The sequence below is a fragment of the Scylla paramamosain genome, chromosome 1, assembly GCF_035594125.1.
Source record: "Scylla paramamosain isolate STU-SP2022 chromosome 1, ASM3559412v1, whole genome shotgun sequence".
Taxonomy (NCBI): domain Eukaryota; kingdom Metazoa; phylum Arthropoda; class Malacostraca; order Decapoda; family Portunidae; genus Scylla; species Scylla paramamosain.
Window position 1 is genome coordinate 5,857,501 of NC_087151.1, and position 23,995 is coordinate 5,881,495.

At 39.5% G+C, this 23,995-nt stretch overlaps 1 protein-coding gene across 1 annotated transcript in view; it reads right to left on the reverse strand.

The window, feature by feature from the left end:
* The window catches only part of LOC135095723 (organic cation transporter protein-like), a 26,896-nt gene extending 4,897 nt beyond the window's left edge, over nt 1-21,999 (reverse strand). Inside the window, exons 1-10 of the mRNA XM_063996801.1 lie at nt 21,847-21,999; nt 15,830-15,937; nt 15,594-15,709; nt 12,727-12,835; nt 12,501-12,601; nt 12,127-12,272; nt 9,881-10,049; nt 8,110-8,245; nt 7,795-7,868; nt 525-784 (exon numbers count right to left, since the gene is read on the reverse strand). Coding sequence (XP_063852871.1) covers nt 525-784; nt 7,795-7,868; nt 8,110-8,245; nt 9,881-10,049; nt 12,127-12,272; nt 12,501-12,601; nt 12,727-12,835; nt 15,594-15,709; nt 15,830-15,895 — 1,177 coding nt within the window. The 5' untranslated portion in view covers nt 15,896-15,937; nt 21,847-21,999. The remainder of the gene's footprint in view (nt 1-524; nt 785-7,794; nt 7,869-8,109; nt 8,246-9,880; nt 10,050-12,126; nt 12,273-12,500; nt 12,602-12,726; nt 12,836-15,593; nt 15,710-15,829; nt 15,938-21,846) is intronic.
* Nucleotides 22,000-23,995: the final 1,996 nt, after the last annotated feature.

The following is a 23,995-nucleotide window of genomic DNA, read 5'->3' on the forward strand; positions in this document are numbered from 1 at the left end:
GGGAACAGAGGTATTGTAAACTAAGAAGCAGCAACACCAGCAGCAACAGAAGAAGGGGCACGAAAAGAGATATTAGAAAAAAACCTCACCTCACATCAGTTTAGTTTATGTACACAAATGTTTCTGTTTAAATTGCTGTAATTGATTGATTAAGATTATTATCCATAATCATGTCAAAATTAACATACAGTACATACCCAAATATACAAATACAGAACACATCAGTAGATCTATTATTAGATTAGGTTAAAGAGTTACTAAAGTAGATCTAGCCGGAAAACCAAAAACTGCCAACACTGAAAACAAAGTAAACACATCAGCTGACGAAAATATTCCAGCAAGTACTCTCTTACAATGACAATCAATAAAAGACAGTCTTCTGCAAACACTGTTTTACATAATGTACGTTGAGATTAGCCAAGACAAGATTCAAGATAATCATGTGGCACTCCCGGCACTGTCTGACCCACCCTAGGGTGCCGCCCCACACAGTTTGAGACACTAGGTGAACAATATGAACCAACCTGTGGGAATGATAACGGTTGACAGAATAGAGACACCGCATATAAAGAAGCTGACGATGAGGGGCACCTTTCTCCCCCAGCGGTTGATGATGGGCGCCGAGAGGGTGTAGCCAGGTATCTCCATCAAGCCGCCCACCACCACGTATATGAAAGGGTTGGCGCTGAACACGCTGCCGCCCACGTTGAGACCCGTGAACACCAGCGAAGTTATGAAGTAACAGGTAGCGAGGATGATGGTGACTCTTCTATTGATGGGAGTGCTGCGAGTAGAGAAGAGAGAGAGAGAGAGAGAGAGAGAGAGAGAGATAGATAGAGAGAGAGAGAGAGAGAGAGAGAGAGAGAGAGAGAGAGAGAGAGAGAGAGAGAGAGAGAGAGAGAGAGAGAGAGAGAGAGAGATTACATTTATTTGGCCATTAATCAAATTACATTTGATTATACAAATGATGGTAATGCAGCTAGGTCCAATAAGCTACAGCTTTCGTAGGACATGAATATTATTTATCAAGGTTCATGATGCATAGCAAGGTAAAGGTTTCGACCTCTCATATCTTTTATATATAATCAACAGAATATACAAGATTAAATACAAAACAACAAAACACATATAACATAATGTACGAGTATATGTATAATGCATAAGTAATCAAATATTCTCTCTCTCTCTCTCTCTCTCTCTCTCTCTCTCTCTCTCTCTCTCTCTCTCTCTCTCTCTCTCTCTCTCTCTCTCTCTCTCTCTCTCTATATATATATATATATGTATCAGTCTTGACAATTTTTTTTATATATATATATATATATATATATATATATATATATATATATATATATATATATATATATATATATATATATATATATATATATATATATATATATATATATATATATATATATATATATATATATATATATATATATATATATATATATATATATATATATATATATATATATATATATATATATATATATATATTCATCATTCATATATCCATCCCACATGCGATGTGTTCATATATTCATCCCACGTGTGCCCATGGCTAGCCAGTCTATTCTATTTTTAACCTTTCTCCTCCTTCTCTACCTCTCAAGAGATTTCACACCCACTTCCAGTCCTTAGGGAAAGCACCTACGTTCGCTTCTGAGTCTCTCCTTCCGTGTTGCAGGCAAGTTGGGAGGCTGAAATCCAGTCGTCATCCTCACATGTGCTTTCTCTCTCTCTCTCTCTCTCTCTCTCTCTCTCTCTCTCTCTCTCTCTCTCTCTTGGCCGCTTCCTGCTCATCATCGCAGTTGATTCGTCCATATGGCCACATCTGTCTACCGCCTGCTCCTGCTCACGCCACTGCTCCTCTTCGCTGGTCGTCGTTCCTGCTTCCCTCCTGAGGTTTGGGTGTTTCTTGGCTCCTTCCCCAAGCCATCACCCACCCACTACCCTCTCCACCAGTGCTCACGGCCAGGTCTCATCGGTCATCTTCCTGGGACGCTACACGTGTTGCAAGCCGTCCCCGCCTCACTGCCCGCATCCGTCCAAGGTCATCTCCCCATGTCTGCCGCAACTGTGTTCCTCCAGTCATCTGCTGTCACTTCCTCGCCAACATTTAAGTATCCAATCCGATTCAGATTATTCTTGTCTTTTCACTCTTCCTTCTTCTGTTATTAAGTGATGCCCGTCTGTCTATTTATCTACCTCCCTATCTGTCTGTCTGTCTGCCTATCCGTCTCCTGCTGTCTGTCTGTCTGTCTGTCTAACAGTGTTTACATCATTCCCTTCTGTCTTTCATTGTTATTGTTGTTGTCTGTGTTAGCATATTGTGTACTCTTCTGTGTTATATTGTGTGCTGTGTTATCATATTGTGCGCTGTTCTGTTTGTTTATATTTCTGTGCATATTATTCTTTGATTATCTGTGCACTTCACGTCGCTCATGCAAACACGCTCACAGTCTACCCTATCTCCTTCATTACCTGCCACAATGTCTACTGAAACTACCGCTACTCCTCATATCACCTTCATACACGAATCTCATCATCTTCCTATTTTTTCTGGCGCTGGCACAGAGACTGTTCATCAGTTTATTTAAAGAATTGAGGAGGAATGCACTTGACGTGCAGCCACATCTGATAAGGAAAATATATCCATTTTAAAATCACGTATCTGTCACAAGCCTTTGAGTCTCGCTGGCCTGTTGGTGAAATCAAACAAATTTGTTTCTCTCACTACCTTTGAAGACTTCACCACTCACCTCAGAAAAAAAATTTACAGATTTATTCCATGCTTGAAGCCACCCATTCTCTTCTCAAACTCTCCAAACCTATCTCACAGCATGTCCGCTCACATACTAATCCTTACCAGGCAAAAAACATTGCTTCCTCTCTGAGTTCAGAATTGATCATTCAGCTCCAAGACTCAAAATGGTTTACTAATGACTCATTGTCAACGGATTGGTTGAAAAGGTTCATAGCTTATATCTTGTCCACCTCCTTCCTTGATGCTCCCAATTTCCAGGTCGCCAGTGACATCGAATTCCACAAATTAGATTACATATATGATGTCTGCAAAGTCATTTCTGATGAGCGTCCCCTTCCCACCATAGAATATGTTCAAGCTCTCGCTGCCTCCTCACCTTCCCCTTCTTTTCCTCGTGGACGCTGCATTAGACCCACATGCCCTTCATTTCGCTATCAGTACACTCGATCGAAATCGAGATAAAAAAATGTCACCTGCAACCGTTGCAAGCTGCATAGTGCAGGGTTGTTCTTGATAGTTCAGGAAGACACTCATTCAATCCTGAAGCATTCTGTTCCTTCCACAAAAGGGTAGGTCATTTCTTACAAGACTTCAGGCATCATCATCCTCAGTCTCAGGCTCCACAAATGTCGTCGGAAAACTCTTCGCGCTCTTCTCTGACCAATCCATCATAACATCACCATCCATCCTCAAATCTTTACCTTCTTATACACCTAAACATCGTACAAAACACAAGGTATGCTTCACACATCCTCCTAACTCAGCACTTCCTTCAATTAACATTAGATATGCTGGATTATTCAATGGCATTATCAGAGATGATACGTGTCACTGCATCTTACAAAGCTTTCTTTGACACGGGTGCTGTAGTTAACCTTATCAAGATGGATGTCTTTTAGGAAACTCTTTTCCTCTTCTCAGGATCACATCAATACATTACCACCTGATATAAATCTCAATGGTATATCAGGGAAAATTATCTCATCTCACAGGAAAATATTCTTATCACTGTCTTTATCATCCCAGGAACCAGACATATGTGATTATTTTTATATTGTATCTGATGTATCTTTCAGTGGTGATCTTCTCATAGGCTTCAACACCATGTGCAAATATGATATCAGTCTTTTCCCTGCCATCAATGAAATCGCTCAAGGGGATACTTATATTCCTACTGCTCTTCCCTCTGATACTTTCTCTCTTGCTGGTGTAGTGACATCTGTTGCAACTCTTCCTTCTACTAGCGATCAAATGTTATCTACACGGGATTCTTGTGTTACGTCATCTAATTTGCCTGTCTCACAGCCTCATTCTCGATCAACTTCCCAGTCAGACCACGGTGTAACTCTTTGTAAACACATTTTGCTAGCAGATCCGGTAACGCTGTCTGAATGTGTTTTATATGTTGTAAACGCTAAGGTTAAGTCTGCTGCATCAGGCACTGATATCCTCTGTTATGCACAGCAATCTCCATGCAAAGGTGTAGTTAGAATCCCTTCTTAGCACAATCGATGACAATGGATCCTGCAAAACTGGCTGAAAAATGTCACATCTACGCCTGTCAAGCTCAAAGCAGGTGTGCTACTCGGAGAAGCCTTGCCTTACTCTGAGAAAGTTGTAATCTTGGATGATTTACCTTCTTTCTCTATCAGTAATGTATCTGCATCTGACAGCCATAGCATGTCTTCTCTCCCGCCTATCACGAATGATCACACATCTGTACTTGATTTCCCAGAATCTCAACATGAATTACTCGCTCTCCTAAATTCTTTCAAGAACGTTGTCTCGCTCCCTGGTGAACCTTTGGGCCATACAGACGTCATCACTCACTCTATCCACCTGACGCCTGGGTCCAGACCATCTTACACTCCCAGCTACAGGGTGCCATACAGACGTCGTGTTCTGCTTGATGAAGTTGTGCGAGGTATGTTACTTCAGGATGTAGTGGAACCTGCTGTTCACCTTATAACGCTCCCTTGTTACTCGTTCCAAAGAAACAAGGCAATTGGCGTGTCGTTGTCGACTTCAGGAAACTCAACGCATCTACCATTCCTGACCGTTTTCCTATGCCGAGGTTAGGTGATCTTCAGGCTCTCGGTGATTCAAATGCGGTATTTTCCACTCTAGATTTACACTCAGGATTCTTCCAAGTTGAATTAGAGGAAAGTTCACGGCCATATACTGCTTTCACTACCTCCTCTGGCCAATTCATGTTCAAACGCATGGCTCAAGGTCTACGTAACTCGCCTTTAACGTTTCATGGATTGATGAATTCTGTTCTCTCAGGTCTCATCGGTAAAAGTGTGTTCTGCTTCCTTGTTGACGTTATCATTGCATCAGAGTCCTTATAGGATAATTTTCACACACTGTCTCTCGTTCTGTCACGCTTTCAAGCTGCTGGCTTAAAGATCAATTTCAACAAATGCTCGTTTCTCCAACAGCAGGTCAAATTCCTTGGTCACAAATTCGACAGAGATGGTATTCACACTTTAGATGACAAGGTAAATGCTATGAAAAATTTTCCTGTTCCTACTAATATCGATCAGATCAGGCAATTCATCGGTCTTGCTGGATTTTATCGTCAGTTCATCAAAAATTTCAGCTTTATCGCTCAACCTCTCACTCATTTGCTCCAGAAAAATGTTGCATTCATCTGGTCTGAAAAGAACAAGATGCCTTTGATCTTCTCAAAACTGCCTTGTGTCAAGCACTTGTCCTTGCTTTTCCTAATTTTGAGAAAGATTTCATCTTTTACACTGACGCTTCTGGCTTTGGAATCGGTGCTGTTCTCATGTAGAAAGATTCACTTCGTAAACATCGCGCATTAGCGCATGCTAGCAGACTTCTCAACAAAGCAGAGCAAAATTATGATGTCACAAAGGGTGAAAGTCTCTCCGGGATCTGTGTGTTACGTCATTTCCGTGAACTCATCTTAGGCTTTAAGATTCATATCCACTCTGATCTTTATGCTGTCACAGAGACCTTCAAAGGCAACAATTTGCTCGCTGGCATCTCACGATTCAAAGATTTAATCCTACATTTTCATATATTCCTATTAAGGCAAACTCAGTGGCAGACGCACTATCAAACAATGTTTCTACTATCTCATGACAGAAAATCCTGCTATGCTAACTATGGATGAAATAAGGAGACATCAACATTCAGATGCTTTCTGTTTTAGTGTCAGTTATTACAGTAGAATCCCTCTTATCCGGCATCAACGGGACCGCCGACATGCCGGATACTTGAATATTGCCGGATACTTGAATAGAAGTGAAATTATGTCCACAATCACCACCCTACACTCACGCATCTTACCATAACAAAGATCAGCTGATCTTAATCAGCAGCTGATCTGATCAGCTGCTTAAGTGTAAGCACAACACGCTTCCTCTTTTCTACAACTTTAGGCAAGATGAAGGCGTCAGGCGATAAACAGTGCACACGCGGGACTGAGTCACTGAGTAAACACAGTGCAGTGGGCTGCGGATGGCGCAAAGCAGTGCGCTCTGGTGGCCAAGGGACAAAGTATGCCTCGCGCGGGAATTTTAATCGAATTTATGAGTACACATTGATTTTTTATTGATTTTAAGGCTCGGGGAAAAAAATGTGCCGGATACTTGAAGCTGCCGGATACTCGAATGCCGGATAAGAGGAATTTCACTGTACCTCGAATCTGCTGATGAGACAAATTTTCCTAAGTTGTAAGTGAGTGCTGATACGTTTTTCATGCAAGATAGTGTCTTGTATAAGTTGAGTCATGTCTCTACTGACGATTCTAGTGAGCGTTTTATCTCAGCTCGTGATGCCTCAGTCGATAGTAAGTACCATACTTCACCACGTTCACGACTCACCCCACGCAGGACATCCAGGTCGAGACAGATGCCTTGCACAAGCAAAATGATCATATTTCTGGCTGACTATGGCACGCACCAAGCTCCTCATCTGATCCAGCAGTGGCAAGCATTATCAACTGTGCAAGTACATCATCTAAACTCAGAACAGTAAAGAAGAAGAAGAGAGGTAAAACATATCCGATACAAGTGGTGGACATCAATCCTGTCCCTTCATCAAATAATCTAGAACATCGGGTGATCGCAAAAATATCAGAACACCAAGCTCCTCATCTGATCCAGCGGTGGCAAACATCATCATCAACTGGGCAAGTATCTCATCTAAAACAGGATACAGTGGCGGCAGCGGTAAACACTCAAATTCAGAATATATATATATATATATATATATATATATATATATATATATATATATATATATATATATATATATATATATATATATATATATATATATATATATATATATATATATATATATATATATATATATATATATACTCGTATACACATACACACACACACACACACACACACACACACAAGTTCAGGTAAAAACATAAGGACATAATTACATACATGCATACGCACGAAGTACAGATATACACACGCACATAAACACATACATGCATATGCACATAAATACATACATACACACACACACACAAGTGCACACACATACGTAGACAAATACATACATACATGCCCAAGTATACATACATACACACATAAATACCTACCTACCCGCGCACAAGTATGCATGCGCACATGTAATAAACACATGCATACCCGCACACAAACATATATACATACGTACACACTAAATATATGCATACTCGCACACAAGTTTACATGCAATCGCACACACAAGTACACCAGCACAAAAACGCTCCTACACGGACATAAATATACGTATTACAAAACGCAGAGAATGTCAAGATGGTCATAAATACTTATTCATTATAATTATGGAGCAGTGTGCTTTTCAACCGAGAGAGAGAGAGAGAGAGAGAGAGAGAGAGAGAGAGAGAGAGAGAGAGAGAGAGAGAGAGAGAGAGAGAGATCATTATCCTCCATACATACAGGGCATTGTCAAAATACATTTCACTGTGCCGTGGCTTTTTAAATATCAAAAGTTTCCAGGTTAAAACGGAGCATCAGCGTTCTTACCTGAATATTTGTGGCCACGTACACACCATTTTGACCGTCTTTCTCTCCTCCACATTCTGCATGGGGTGCTGAGCCTGTGTGGGGATTGTTAAGAGAATGTGTGTATGTGTGAGAGTGGGACCTCTTGGTATGTATAGGGCGAAAGTGGTGGGAAAAAAAAAAAAAAAATGTATGGTGTATTGTACATTGATAAGATAATGACAATCATTTTGACAAAGAACAACTGAGAACGAGTAACAAATTCATTAAAAGTTTCCTCTATTCTTATATCCTTCAACATCATCTGAAGGATACACATTTAGAGCAGCGTCTCACCTTCTGCAGCAGTATTGCCAGATACTCCTCAGACGGCAACTGAACCTGGTTGATGCGAGCTGCCCGCTGCACCACCCGTCGCGCCTTTTCCTCCTTTCCAGTCACCAGCAACCACCGTGGAGACTCATCAAACAGACTGGGGAAGTATGGAGAGATCTAGAGATCTATACACACACACACACACACACACACACACACTTTGTTCCCTAAATCATTGGTAACATTCTTGCCTGTCACTTGCAGCTGAGGTGCGCGCCCCGCTAATATTGATAAAGACTTTCACTGAAAAGTGACTAGTTACTGATCTCCTTGACCAAAACAGTGGTATGTGTGGCGTGTGAAAGGATGAAGTATATTGAAACACGAGATTTTTATCTAAATGGATAATAGAAGCTGTGCAGTGACTATAAGTATAAAGACTTTTTAAATTATATTAGGATCTTATAGAGAATGACATGATCCAGACATTTTTTTTTGTTTTTAATGTAGGAGGGACACTGGCCAAGGGCAACAAAAATCGCTATACTTTGTTCTTTCTTTGTGATGCTGGCATTTCATTTCATTTCTTTTTATGTAAGAGGGGGTTCTGGCCAAAACTGAAAAAAAGTCAACTGGAATTCCAGTACCTTAAAGAAATAGTGTGAAATCAAGTCCAAATTGCATTATGAGTTGTTTTGGAATCTTTCTCATGGACAGAAGGGAATACGGAGGCGGGCAGAATGTTTTGGACTTCACCAGTAAAAAGGATTAAGAACTAAAGATACCAGTAAACTCTTCCATTAGGGTGGTGGACAGAATAGAGATGAGCAGAAGTCAAAAAATTTGTGTATGAAGGCTTCAAGGAGTGGGGAAAGGCATAAAGTTAGAAAGGTCACAAGAGTAGTTAGCGTGAAAATAATGGAATATAGCAAGAGCTTCAACCATGCACCAAAGACAGAGATGTTGAACACAGTCAGTTGGAGGAGAGGAGGTGATGAGATGGAACGCTTTTGACTCCACACTATTCAAAGACTTGTGTGAGTGGAGCCTCCTACATGTGAAGTATACTTCATACATGAATGGATAAAGCCGCTATATTGAGTTAGCAGCTTGGGATGAAAAAAAGAAAAAAAAAGAAAGATAGAGACAGCTCAAAACACCTAACTCTGTAGAAACTGTTTTAGCGAAGGACGAGTTGAAGTGAAGCTTTATATAGTTCTGGGTTCAATTTGTCTTCTCTTGCTTTCTTTTTCTTCAATTCCTTCAACTGAGTCTTCACTTCCAATCTGGGGTTCTCTCATGGGTGTTTTTTTTTTTTTTATACTAGATAGAAGTCATCTGTGTTCTCTTACCTCATTTGGCACGCTAAGGCTGTGGTCTGTTCTTGTTTGATGTATCTGTCTATCATAAATATTACAGTAGTTCATTTCTATTTCTGTTTCTATGCCCCGGAAATCTGCAAAATTATTCTTATGTTTTTGATATAACCCTAGACGTTCAGAGATGTTGGATGTCAAGATATATATATATATATATATATATATATATATATATATATATATATATATATATATATATATATATATATATATATATATATATATATATATATATATATATATATATATATATATATATATATATATATATATATATATATATATATATATATATATATATATATATATATATATATATATATATATATATATATATATATATATATATATATATATATATATATATATATCAAGAAACTAGCTCGAGAAAACATCGTCCAGACATCACTCACTATATGAAGACGAAGATGAACAGGAAAGGAAGGGAGATAGCGAAGTTGAGCCACCGCCAGTCCCGGATGAGATAACCCAAGCCACCAAACACCATGGTGCCCAGCGCCCAGGGCAGGCCTATTAGGATGCCCACCGCAGACCGCTTCTTGATCTCGCACACTTCCATGGCTACCAAAGGAAAGTGTAAATTTCTGTAAAGGCGGTATTACACTGGAATGATTCTACTTGCTAAACACGCTTTCACTGAGCACCTTCGGTCGAGTTGCGCAGCAAAATTATTACACAGTGATGCTGAACAAGATCCATAATCCTCCAGTGTCGGCAGCGGCGATCTCGGATCTTATCTTTATTATTTTACCTTATTTTGTCTTAAAAAAACGTTTCCATAGGAAAACCAGAGGATAAGCAAGGGTAAACGGCTATGGCTGATTATATTTAGGGAGAGGTATGAGAGCTAAAAACCAGTGTGTAAGTAAAATGAGCAAAATACGGCTGATGGGTACTGTGGGGCTTATTTTACTTGATATATCCTATTCCTAGAGATAGCAAGGATTTTCAGGGGCATATAGGGATGGGGGGTTAAATAAGTGCGTTAAAAGTACTGAAAACCATAGACGACGTGTGAAGTGCGCGGTATTAAGCGAAAGGAGAATTTATTTCAGATACTTAGGTGTATGACAATTTTGCCTGCTCCATTTTTGCCTCAGATATTGTATCCATAGTGATACCAGTTAATTCATCTGGCATATTACTCTTATGTCTACTTTATTTCATATATACTTTGATTAATTTAACGTTTTTTTTTTTTTTTTTTGTATTAGAGTATTTAAAAAAAAAATCGTTCTCAGTAAATAATTTGGTCTTCCATTGACGTTAGTTTTTTTTATGAACATGTATCACAAAAAAATGTCTTTGCTCAGCGTTACATTCAGCGGAAACAGGTACCGAGGAGTTGTGACTTTATTCTTGTAACTTTTGTTCCTGCCTTTCTTTCCTATAAATGTGCAATGACAGCAACATTCTTAGCGTTTCACAGGGAGGTTTAACATTATCTAAATGTTACTCATTATTGCTGTACCTTCTGCTATGACTTTAAGTCGTTTAAGTAATTAGGCAGGGAAAGAAAAAGACAGACTGTTCACGTCGCATTAGTGGCATGAAATGAGGCACAGACGCGCCATTCTCCGCGCCTGCCACACCGTGATTGGCTGGGCGGGGGGGGCCAGTGTCGGATGAGTGTCTTCCTTTCCGGTCTGAAGCCAAAGGGATTCCTGTGCACTAACATTATTGCCAGCACCGTCCGATGTGGTCCGGTGCTTACTATATATGTTTTATACAGGGACTGCCACGTAGAGACCTGCTGGCTTCTTGCAGCTTCGTTTATGGCCTTATGTAACTATGTTTATTCCTGGTGTTGTCATTCGGAAGAAACCAAAAACGAAGCACACATTGCGAGACTCGGTTAAACAAGGCGATGCCAAATGAAAACTAATGCCGTGCTCAGTTTACAAGGAACATGGTCGTGTTGTGGGTAAAGTATTATGCGATAAACACCTTTGGCAATACTTTTTTCTTCTTGGAACCGCACTGGGAAACGTGTTTGTGTTAGCAATATTAATTTCCCTTGACAGACCGCAGGGGTGGCCGGCGGGAGGCATGACGTGTGTGCCGAGCAGGGGCGGGGGCGTCCTGTGGCCCTCAGCATGAACTCGCCGCTTCATAACCTTGCCTCTTTTTACTTCATTATATATATATATATATATATATATATATATATATATATATATATATATATATATATATATATATATATATATATATATATATATATATATATATATATATATTTTTTTTTTTTTTTTTGTCATTTTGTTGTTGTTGTTTTTGTTACCGTCGTCGTCCATGAGAATCGACTGATGGTTGTGGCGCGCCGAGGCAGTAGAGGGAGTGGTGTGTGTCCCTCCCTCCCTCCCTTCACAGCCCCTTGAAACAAATTCCTCCTCCCTCCTCGGCACCCCGCTGCTCATCGCCATCTGGCCGTGGTGCGAGGGGAGGCAGGCTCGTGGTGGCAAGGCTTGCTCGTGTTATAATTAATATAAGTGAACTGAAGAACAGTGGTGATAAGGTTTAAAAGATGAATGTTGCCATCTTTAGACAGGATCGCACGTGGCAGGATGGGCGACGCCCTGTGCACCATCAGTATCATGGACCTTGACGGGAGAAACAAAACAACTGGGTGACTCACCAAGTAAATACAAGACGGTGTTGGTCAATGCTCCTATCAGTGTGCGAAAGGCCAGAACCATACTGAAGGTGGGAAGGAAACTCATGGCAATGTAGAGGACGCCCAACGGCACGTGGGTCAGCACTGCCACCACCTTTCTTCCGTACCTGTAACATCAAGAGCTTGGTCACACTTCCTTCCTTTAAGAAGAATGAATGGACAAATAGCGAGACTCCTCAGGGCTCTCACTCACTCTCTCTCTCTCTCTCTCTCTCTCTCTCTCTCTCTCTCTCTCTCTCTCTCTCTCTCTCTCTCTCTCTCTCTCTCTCTCTTAGTGAATGAAGGGTATGTGCAACAAAGTCGTAGATGAAGTTGGCGTTGCCGCGCCACAGTACCTGTCGGCGAGGTAGCCCCACAGCAGGCAGAACACGGAGAGGAAGCTGAAAATGCTATGGTAGGTGGCGCGTAGGTAGGCTCGACCGCATACCAACTGGAACTGTAAACACAGGAAACATTAGATCACGGCTGTTGTGAAGCCAGTCCCCAGACTCCCCGTGCCCTGCCCCGCTCCATTCATGAGGAAGCTCTTGGCTATGCCTCTTTCCACACTCATCCACTCACCTCTGAGGTGAGGGTGTTGCTGAAGACAGACGTATCAAAGTGCCACTCAGTACAAGGCTCTTGCAACTCCGCTCCGTCCTCTGTTGCCCTCACATAAGTGCACGAATCTCTGAAAATCCACGTCACCACGATGAGTGACTAATGTGTGCAAAAAACATATGACACAGGTTTTGATGGCAGTTTATGTCCAGTTACTTACGACTGTCTCTGAAGATCCATGTCTGCATTATTAAGGACCTTATCAAACATCAAGAATACTCCATCAAAGGAAGAAAAGGAGAATTACTGAATTCAAAATGACATATATAAGTGAACTCTACTTTTCATAAAACGGTTAGATTAAATTATGGCTTGCATTTTCTTTACTTGAAAAGAATTATGATATTTATCCTGGCAGAAGAAAACAAGTCGTTGGCCCATAGATAATGTAGTGATTTGCTGCTTTCAGATGTTACTTTATTATTATTATTATTATTATTATTATTATTATTATTATTATTATTATTATTATTATTATTATTATTATTATTGTTATTATTATTATCATCATCATCATCATTATTATCTATTTTTTTTATAAGACGGGCTGTGACCAAGGGCAACAAAACACGCTGATGAGAGGGGCCATTGAAGTTTCCAGCCCGCAAAGAGTACAGTCAAAAAGATTAGCCAAGATTATGAGAAGTGTCTTGAAACCTCCCACCTGAAACAGTTTAACTCATAGGTAGGAGAAAATACAGAAGCGGGCAGGAAGTTCCAGAGTTTACCAATAAAGGGGATGAAAGATTATTGGCTAACTTTCTCATTAGGGAGGTGGGTAGAATATCGGTGAGAGAAAGAAGCAACTTTGTGTTGCGGGGCCGCGGGAGGAGGGGAAGAATGAAATTAGCAAGATCAGGAGAGCAATTAGCGTAAAAGTAACAAGAGATGCAAAATTGCGGCGAAATGAGAGCCTAAAGACAATCAATTAGAGAAGAGAGTTGATAAGACGAAATGCTTTTGAATCCACCGTGCTCCAGAGAGCAGTGTGAGTGGAAACTCCTATACTGTATGTGAAGCGTACTACATACGAGTACATGGTGGATGTATGGTGGATACATGGTGGATGATAGTGCCCCTGTACACAGTGTTCTGTGACTTCGCTGCGTGAGTTTTTTTAATTCCTGAAGAGTTAGACGTCTGAAAAAAAGATGTGGACGAGCGCAGAGTGATATTATCAGCGTAGAAGTAGATAGTTTGGCTTACAGTTATTGATGAATAATAGAAAGAGAGTGGCTGACAGGAAAGAACTCCGATCCTGAGGAACGGAATAAAAAAAAATAAAAAAACGCGAGATGAGGTTACAGAGAGAAGGATAAAATCAGGGGTAGGGTAGTCTAGAAATCAAAGCTTTGTGCCAGACTATCAAGTACCTTTGATATGTCTAAAAGTTTCACCTAAATCCCTAAAAGAGGATGACCAGGACTCAGTAAGGAAGATCAAAGATCACCAGTAAAACGTTCATGACAGTGCACACACTGGCGATCAGATACTGTATGAGGTCGTGAAGTGATTGATGTTAAGGATAGTTTAAAAACTTTAGAAAGGCAAGAAATTAAAGCAATAGAGCGGTAGTTAGAAGAGTGAGAAAGGTCACGATTTTTAGCAACAGGCTGAATGATATGAAAGGAAAGGCGGATGTTGATAGAATTTGACCAGGCAATGTGCAAGCACGGAGGCACAGTTATGGAGAACAAGAGGAGGGACCCCATTAGGTCCATAAGCCTTCCGAGGGTTAAGGCCTGCAAAGGTATGAAAAACTTCATCAGAAAGAACCTTAATATGAGGCATAAATAGTCGGTGTGTGGTGGAGAAGGAGAACAAGCCCTGAATCATCAACAGTAGTCTCTTTTAGCAAAGGTCTGAGCAAAGAGTTCAGCTTTAGAGATGAATGAGGTGGCAGTGGTGCTATCAAGTTGACATGGAGGAGGAAAAAATAAAAAAAGAAAACTGGTTGGATTTATTTATTTTTTTTCTTTTCTTTTACGTCCCAGAAGTCACGAGGGGTTATATCTGGATAGGTTCTAGCTTTACAATTGATGAAGGAGCTTTCGGCTTGATAAAAAAAAATAGTCTTGGCATGATTTTGAACAGAAGTGTAAAGCGGATGAGTTTCAGGAGTTTCAGTTTTTACATTAATAATTTGTTTATCTCTCTGTCTATCCGTCTACTGTATCTATCTACCTATCTCTCTATCTATCTATCTACCTATCTCTCTATCTATCTATCTATCAATTCGTCATTATTGTTATTATTATTATTATTATTATTATTATTATTATTATTATTATTATTATTATTATTATTATTAATTATTATTAATTGATTATTATTATTATTATTATTATTATCATCATCATCATCATCGTCGTCGTCGTCGTTGTTATTGTTGTTGTTGTTGTTGTTGTTATTATTACTATTATTATTGCTACTATTATTGTTGTTGTTGTTGTTATTATTATTATTATTATTATTATTATTATTATTATTATTATTATTATTATTATTATTATTACTACTACTACTATTATTATTACCACTTATTACTATTATTGTTATCGTTATCATTATCATTATTATTATCATTTATTCCTATATATCTTATTTATTACAATTTTATTTATTTATATTAATGTAATCATCATCTGGAGCAGTGTTTTCATTGTGTCACATTAACATGTTTTTATATGGCTGGATAGATAAAGCTATTTTTTCCATAAAGATTTGAATTTCTTTTTTTTTTAAACTGATCATTATATAGTCAGGCGCGAGTGTCTGTGTGTAGGACATTATAAAATATTGTGGCTGTTTCCGAAGTCAATACTTACTCTGAGACGCTGGTGGCGTTGTCAGGGGGCAGGCACGTATAGTTGAGGGCCGGCGCCATGTACACGAAACTCAAGCTCCGCGCCGCCAGTATGAAGTACACTGTTGATACCAGTAGCTGGTCAAGGGGAAGTCACGAGATAACATGGGGATCTCGAATCTATGGTAATCATTGAAAAGGAGAGGTTGTTTACATAGTTTACATGTGTGATATTTATCTGCTCATTTGTCAACTCACTGAACGAAGCAGCCAGAAAGTATAATGCGTTCCATCTCCCAGTCCCAATGTGGTTAAGCAAGTCATCAAAGTTGTGGATGTTTTCCATACCGGTGGTGGGGCACCTGTCTGAAGAAGAAAAGTTGAGATGTCTACTGCTATAGTAATTGCAATGAAGGGAAAAAGAAAGCCAGTACACACACACACACACATAGACACACACACACACACACACACACACACACACACACACACACACACACACACACACACACACACAGACACACATACACACACACACACACACACTTCTTACACACGATCCTATCTCAACAGGTCAGTCAGTTGGCGTTGGTTAGGTTATTACACTGCACGTCTTATTTCCAGCATATCCCTCTCTCATAATTTCGTGAAATGAAAACGCCTGAGTTTCAAAAAAGGAATGAAGAGAAGAATTTTTATCTTGGCATGGAGGGAAAAGAACATAGGTTGAAGACATCTTGACTACAGTGAAAAAAAAAAAAAAGTAAAACACGGTTAGGAGAGAGAGAGAGAGAGAGAGAGAGAGAGAGAGAGAGAGAGTGTTTGTTGGTCGCGCCGCGACCTATGCTGGTATGAGTCACGCTGACGGCAGCACCTTAGCAGATGGCACCTAACAGTAAACATACGATGCAGATCCCTGCGTCGCCACAAATGGCAGATATCTTACGACGTTTCTGGTGGAGCCGCAGAAATAAGAATATTCTGTGCTTACAAGGAAAGCTGAGGGACCCACAACACGTGAGACCGTTTGTCTTTTGTATACCACGCAAGAGGCTCGAATGTGTTGTCATATGTAAGATGTACGAGATAGCTGTTTGCTGTCAGTGGAGTGAAAATTGTTATCGTCAAGCGGGTGAAAGAAGTTGATGTTGTGCAAGCGAGTTTGTCAATGAGGGAGGAAAGGACCTGGAGGTCAGGGTGAGGACCAAGACGAGGCTTAAGTCAGCGAATTCCTTGTACGGTCGGTGTTGAGGTACTGTTGATGTAAGGAGATGAAGGATGCTTGTTAGGACATGAGGCTAAGATGAGGCCGGCCTTATCGCCGTCGCTAATGGATAACGATGGACAGGGTAGGAACCCAGGCAGTAACTGAGTGTGGATGATAGGGACACTTTGCTGAGGACACTCGTGCAGGGAGGACGTGTGTTGCTGCAGTAACATAAGTAGATAGACCTACCTAGAGCACCTGTCAGAAAGGGCGTGCGCGTTACTTAACGATTACCCCAAGACCCAAACACGTAAGTGTAACAACTGTCTGTGTAAGAATATATCATCCTATAAGTAACGTGCAGAATCATACCTGTATTACACAAATTATTCATATAGAATATTGTCTATGATCATTAATGTATGTCTTCAGGTTTCGACCGAATTCAAACAGATCCAACCGGATTCAATCGGATTCAATAAACGATTTGTGTCATCTTGTGGGTCTGAAATAACCTTCGCCGCCTGCTGGCGGTAATAAAAATAGTATAAGGACGCTACAGTATATCGTTGAGTGAAATAGTGTAAGGATGCTACAGTATAGCGTTGAGTGAAATAGTGTAAGGACGCTACAGTATAGCGTTGAGTGAAATAGTATAAGGACGCTACAGTATAGCGTTGAGTGAAATAGTGTAAGGACGCTACAGTATAGCGTTGAGTGAAATACTCGTAGTATAAGGACGCTACAGTATAGCGTTGAGTGAAATAGTGTAAGGATGCTACAGTATAGCGTGGAGTGAAATAGTATAAGGACGCTACAGTATAGCGTTGAGTGAAATAGTATAAGGACGCTACAGTATAGCGTTGAGTGAAATAGTATAAGGACGCTACAGTATAGCGTTGAGTGAAATAGTGTAAGGATGCTACATTAGATAGTACAGTGAAATAGTGTTAGGATGCTACATTAGATAGTACAGTGAAATAGTGTTAGGATGCTACATTAGATAGTTATATTTGTCTGAATTCAGTTAATATGAGTTTATTACATAAAATGAGAATTTATTACTTTTACTGAGTATTTATATAGGTTGTGTTCTTTCCCACGTCTTTGATCAATACTGCCAATACATCGTGTCAAACGTGGATGGGTTTATTTCATTTCCACTCTGTTTCAGGCCTAAAGCCTTAACAATTAGAATTCCAGAAATACAACCCGAGAGCAATGAGAAAAAAAAAAAAGTAGGATAGTCGAAAGTAGACTGAGGGGTGACAGTGTTTTGCTGAAGTGGCCTGGGAATTATACAGGCAGCTGACAGAGATGGATGAAGATGCATGGGAGAGATTTATGTCTACGTGGATTTCTAAAGGATGGTGGTGATGGTGATGATTCCCATTCCTTATGTATGTAATGGAAATACAGTTTGAATCGATACATGAACAACTTAATTAAAAATACTGGAATGATGTTAGAGAGGAGCGTAGCCGCCGTATATACGAGTATACAACTTACACGACGGCTAGAGATACGAGTACATACGTATACGTACATTGTAATGTGACATTTTATGTTTTATTTGCTAGCGTTATATTATTTGCAGCAACTGGTTGTTATACATGAGCAGTGTATGGCGCTCCTACGCGCCAGCACAACACAACATAGTGAGAGGGGAATGTAGGGCCGAGGGGACTCGTTAAACTTGCCCTCTCAGCTATTTCTCTCGCCGAAGGGTCGGTTGTTATGACGTGAGTGTTGACAACATACCTACAACATAATGAACATCATAGGGTGTAGGGGCCCAGCAGCGTCTCCAAAGCCACTTCACGACAGTCACGCCTACACGTCAGACGTGTCTCGGGAGGCGCGGAGAGTAAATCCCAGTAAATCCCAGAGTTCTCATCCCGGTATATCCCCAAGTGTAATCCCTTGCATACAACCAAGATGACGCCTGTTCCCCGCACTGTGTATGTATTCATCATAGTATTAGATAACATATACTTATGTAACCATGAGGATTTAATGATGTATGTCAATATAATTAATGTGACTACTTATGGTAATTAGATATTTACGTAATTGTGAGGATTTAGTGATGTGTGTTAATATAAGTATACTTAATGTAACATAATGACGTACATCAGATCACGTACACAAGAGGGCAACTTGCTGTGTTTGTGCTGGTGGTGTTCACCTGTAGAACCGACTGAACCCGCTAAAGTGTAGGTAACTCTGTATTGACTCACATACGAGTATGTTACGGAATTGACGACGTGAAGTGTCACGACATTGATGTACTGCAATACCTGCTTTACCTATACTGATATACTTTTTTTGTGTTATTTTCAGTATCAGTGATAATATGTTAATTCAGAGGTTTGATCGCTTCTGAATACAAAGAGGGAGTACTGCACAGCTCGTTTCAGTCACCTCCAGTACAACACATTAATAAGCGTCGTACGACGCTTACAAGGAGTGACCTTCGTGTGTATTACATTATGGGAATTGTCGGCCATCGGTGGGAAGGAGAAAGGTGAGGAAGAGGAAGAGATATGGTTGTGGAGGTTATGGAAGATGCTTTGCCGTGAATTGTTTATTAGGAATAGTACAGAAATGTGTACTTTTCCCATGTTTGCGACTATCCTAACTTTCAAATATGATTCATGATATATACTAGTTTATACAATAAAAGAACTGGTATGCACGCACACATGATTCTGAATTTGTGCTTCAGCGAACACTATTTGCCTTCCAATGAGTTTACCGCATTACATGACAAGACTTTATTATATTGATTATATTTCACCGATCGGTATTCTTCTAATTCTATATAAACCTAATCAACAAAGACCATCTGGCGGACTTTCGTTAACCATCAAAATTTAATGTCACTTGCATCTCGCAGATAAGATATTGTCGGTCTTCAACTATATATATATATATATATATATATATATATATATATATATATATATATATATATATATATATATATATATATATATATATATATATATATATATATATATATATATATATATATATATATATATATATATATATATATATATATGAAAAGGTACATAGATAATAAATAATGGATAGATAAATAAATAAATTAATAATAATAATAACAATAACAATAATAATAATAATAATAATAATAATAATAATAATAATAATAATAATGATATTAATAATGAATGGATAAATAATACAACCCTTTCGAAGCTCTGATGGCGTTGTTCGAGAGAATGGTAGCAGCAGTTGTCACGTACAGGACATGAAAAGTGTACCGGGATTTGAGCATGGTCCGAATATATGGTAAGTCCATAATCTTAAACGTCATGGTGTTCTGTCTCGACTATGTTTAACAAGTTATTGTGGAAGTTATATGAACTTTTACAGATGTTTTCTTGATTCTAGAAGTGATAGGTTAACAGACTTCACATCATCAATGGGTGAAAATATATTTGGACTTTGTAAATAGTCCTGATAAGAGAGCAAAGCATTTAGCAATAAAAGCAAAGGCCGTGTCTCTACACCTTCTTTTATCCAACTTCACTATCATCTTACTGTAAAATTCTGAAATGTGAACGGCTCCGCGGTGCAATGGTTGTAGCGTGCCTAGCTTCGAATCCGCGGGATCTAGTTTGAATCGGGGTTGGGGCAGTCGGCGCACAGCTATTTCTTCCTTCGGCTTGGTCGATAAATGGGTACCTGGAGAAAACTGAGGAATGTAAACTACGGCACGGTGTTTCGAGGTTAGGCGTACCATTCACCACAGGTTCAAAGACGAGTGAGACGGACATGAGCGCTGGGGCCACGAGCAGACATTTATTGTAATGATTCAGCTGTTCTTTGCTCCCACAGCACTACACACTTCGTACTTATAAACCTACCGTAAGTCCTTTCCCTGTTATGCTCTTCGCAGCTCTCTCTCTTCACGTGATCTCAAAACCAGGATTTGGAGCACCACTGTTGTTGCTACTGTCGCGTGCGTCGAACTGATATGCACCAGCGAAACCCAAGTGTGATAACTGATAAGATTAAGAAAAGTCAGAGTCTGTATATACGATTACACTTTGTTGCTCTCTGTCCCATCAGCCAACACACCGACCCACATCCGCACCTCACTCTCCTCCAGACCACAATGTTCCGCGTCACACTTGCATGACAAACGTTACATTGGTCTTTTCACTTAACACAAAATAACTAATAAACTTTTGTATCTAATTTAACAAATCACCATTGTGTTGTGCAGAACCATAAATTTGAAAGGAAGTAAATTAAATAAAGAAAAAAAGAAAGAAAATTGATAAAAATTGTTTTAAGACGTCATCAGTTTCTTCTTATTTTTTATTCATGGCTTAACAAATTTTATTTAATGTCTTATTCTTTTTTTTTTTATCATTCTCTTAGATTGTTTTATGATTTCTTTGGTGATTTGTGGATTTCCGCTCTCATCCCTAGTTGCTTTACCGCGTACTTCATGCACTAATTCTGTCTTGTATAGGACTGCTTTAGTTAGACTGTCACGAGAATTATTATTATTATTATCATTATTATTATTATCATTATTATTATTATCATCATTATTATTATTATAGAAAGAAGTTACACTTTCTCCTCTTCTTGTAGGTCACTGAAACAACTGCAGTCGCAAGTAGGTCTAATTCTCCTGTATCCATGGGAGAGGCCATGACCCTCACTCCTCGGTGTCTCGCTAGAACTAAGCGTCGCCTTGAGGCAGGAGTGAATAACGTGGGTGACACAGTTGTTCAGCCAGCTGGACAGTTCGCCTGAGCGTGTATGGGACCCTTTGATGCGGTTAACTTGTAATGACAATTATTTTGACATCAGGAAGAGGAGTAACTGAACTACAGCAGATCATGCACATGCAAATAATACAAAGAATTCAATTTTGTAATAATGAAGAGACAATATGGTTACCACAATACATAACAGTTAAAGTAGTAATAATAATTGACACAAATGCAATACAAGCATCATAATTCTCAGTGTACCTTTAACATTCAGTTACTTAGCTAATTTACCACAATATAACACTTACGACTATGAGGATCGGCGTTTGAAGGTTTAGGTCCCTAGGGTTTATGGAGAAATCAAGATTTGAGTCGTAGCACCTCTCTCTCTGTAGAATGGTCACAATCTGGTTCCTTTTGAGGCTGCTGGACCAGATATCAGAAGCCCTCTGGGTCTTATCTACCTTTCGCGTCGCATCAACTTAATAAGTAAACACGACATTCGTTATCTTTCTAAAGCTTAGTCCTTCTCTCCCACAACTTCACTACTCCTTTTAACTCCTTATTGTTACACATCCTTTACATGAGTCTCTATCCACCAGCCATCGTGAGACATCGTGAGGCGACAACTGGAGACTATCTTGAGGGATGTGTCGAGTTGATAGATGGAGAAAATGGGTTTTTAAGGCATTGAACCGTATGTATTAAGAAATTTTTAGAGAGATCTGAAGTCATTCTGTTACTTCCCTGCTTAAGCTGTTTAATTCCTGGAAGGTTGGACGTCTCTGAAAAGACGTGGAAAAGTGCAGACTGGTATCATCAGCGAAGGAGCGGATAGGACAAGTTTGGCAGAGATCATTGATGAAAAATTGGAAGAGAGTGGGTGTTAGGACAGAACTCTCAGGAACAGCACTGTTAATAGATTTAGAAGAAAAATATAATGACAGTTTACCGCAGCAGCAATAGAACGGTCAGAAAGGAAACCGGAGATGAAGTTAAGGAAGGAAAGATAGAAGCCGTAGGAGGATAATTTAGAAGAAAAGGCTTTGTGTCAAACTCTGTCAAAAGTTTTTTTTTTTTAAGTCAACGGCGAAAATTTTACCAAAATCCTTAAAAGAGAATGACCAGCACTCAATAAAGCAAACCATATCACCAGTAGAGGGCTACGACGGAACCCATACTGGTGATCAGATATTGTGAAGTGACATGGTTAAGATTCTTCCAGTTAAGGAGATTAAAGAGAGAGAGAGAGAGAGAGAGAGAGAGAGAGAGAGAGAGAGAGAGAGAGAGAGAGAGAGAGAGAGAGAGAGAGAGAGAGAGAGAGAGAGAGAGAGAGAGAGCAATAGGATGGTAGTTTGAGGGATTAGAGCTGTCACCCTTCTTTAAGGAACAGGTTGAATGTAGACTGAATGAAGTGTGTACGAGTGTGGGCCACTTCGTATGGGATTGCCGACCTGTGGTGTATAAGATGTAACACGGTTTTTTTTTTTTTTTTTTTGCGGATATTGCCAGTGGTGAAAATACAGGTTATTCTAAATCGAAAATGTTCTATACACATATACATTTTAAGGCGTTGCTTAGCCCTGGTGTGAAATTCACTTCTAGCCTGGCGACAAATACAATGACCAGGCCAGGCGGATAACCATGGCAGAGAAGCACCATGTCCACACTCTCCACATTATTTTAAGTTGTGCAATACAATCTGAATGTATTCACTGTTACTGTCTAGGAGAAAACTGCACGTGGCTGACCAGCAATCAGTTGATTTGCTGCTAGCTTCGCTTTTTCCCACTCCCTGCTTGGACAGGCAGTGAATCGTGCCACGTAGCCTATTATTTTATTTGTCGTTTATAGCATCTATACTATCATTGTGTAATATTTATCGGTAATCGGTATCGGTGCGTTGTTGTCACTTGTCTCGTCATGGGATACTTTAAAGCTCTGAAACTTGTAGAAATCATGACTGAATTATTCACAATTTCACCAACGGACATTCAGGTCTATACGTCCCATCATGGATACCTAAACACCCGGTCATTGTATCTGTCGACAGACAACTCTCATATCACGGCTAAACAACGCCTCAAAATGCACATGTGCATAGAACACTTTTCCATTTAGAGTAACTTGTACTTTACGTCTCTGACAGTATCCGCAGGAACTCGAGTTACACCCTGTATAAAGTAAAATAGTAAAGCTGCATGATGGAAATAAGTATAACATTAAATTTCATATTGCATTGTGAATATCACGCACAAGAGCATAATTTCCAAAAGCATACAAAGCTCATGTGCATTTACATACGTATATATACTAGTGAAATAGTATTGAACAGCTATCAAATTATCATAAATAAAAAAAAATAATAATATTAAGTACTTGGAGTGACTGCAGAACGTCTGCTGGTGTACAGGGTAATATTGTAATTATGATCTAGTTATTTTTTCCCTTTGCACA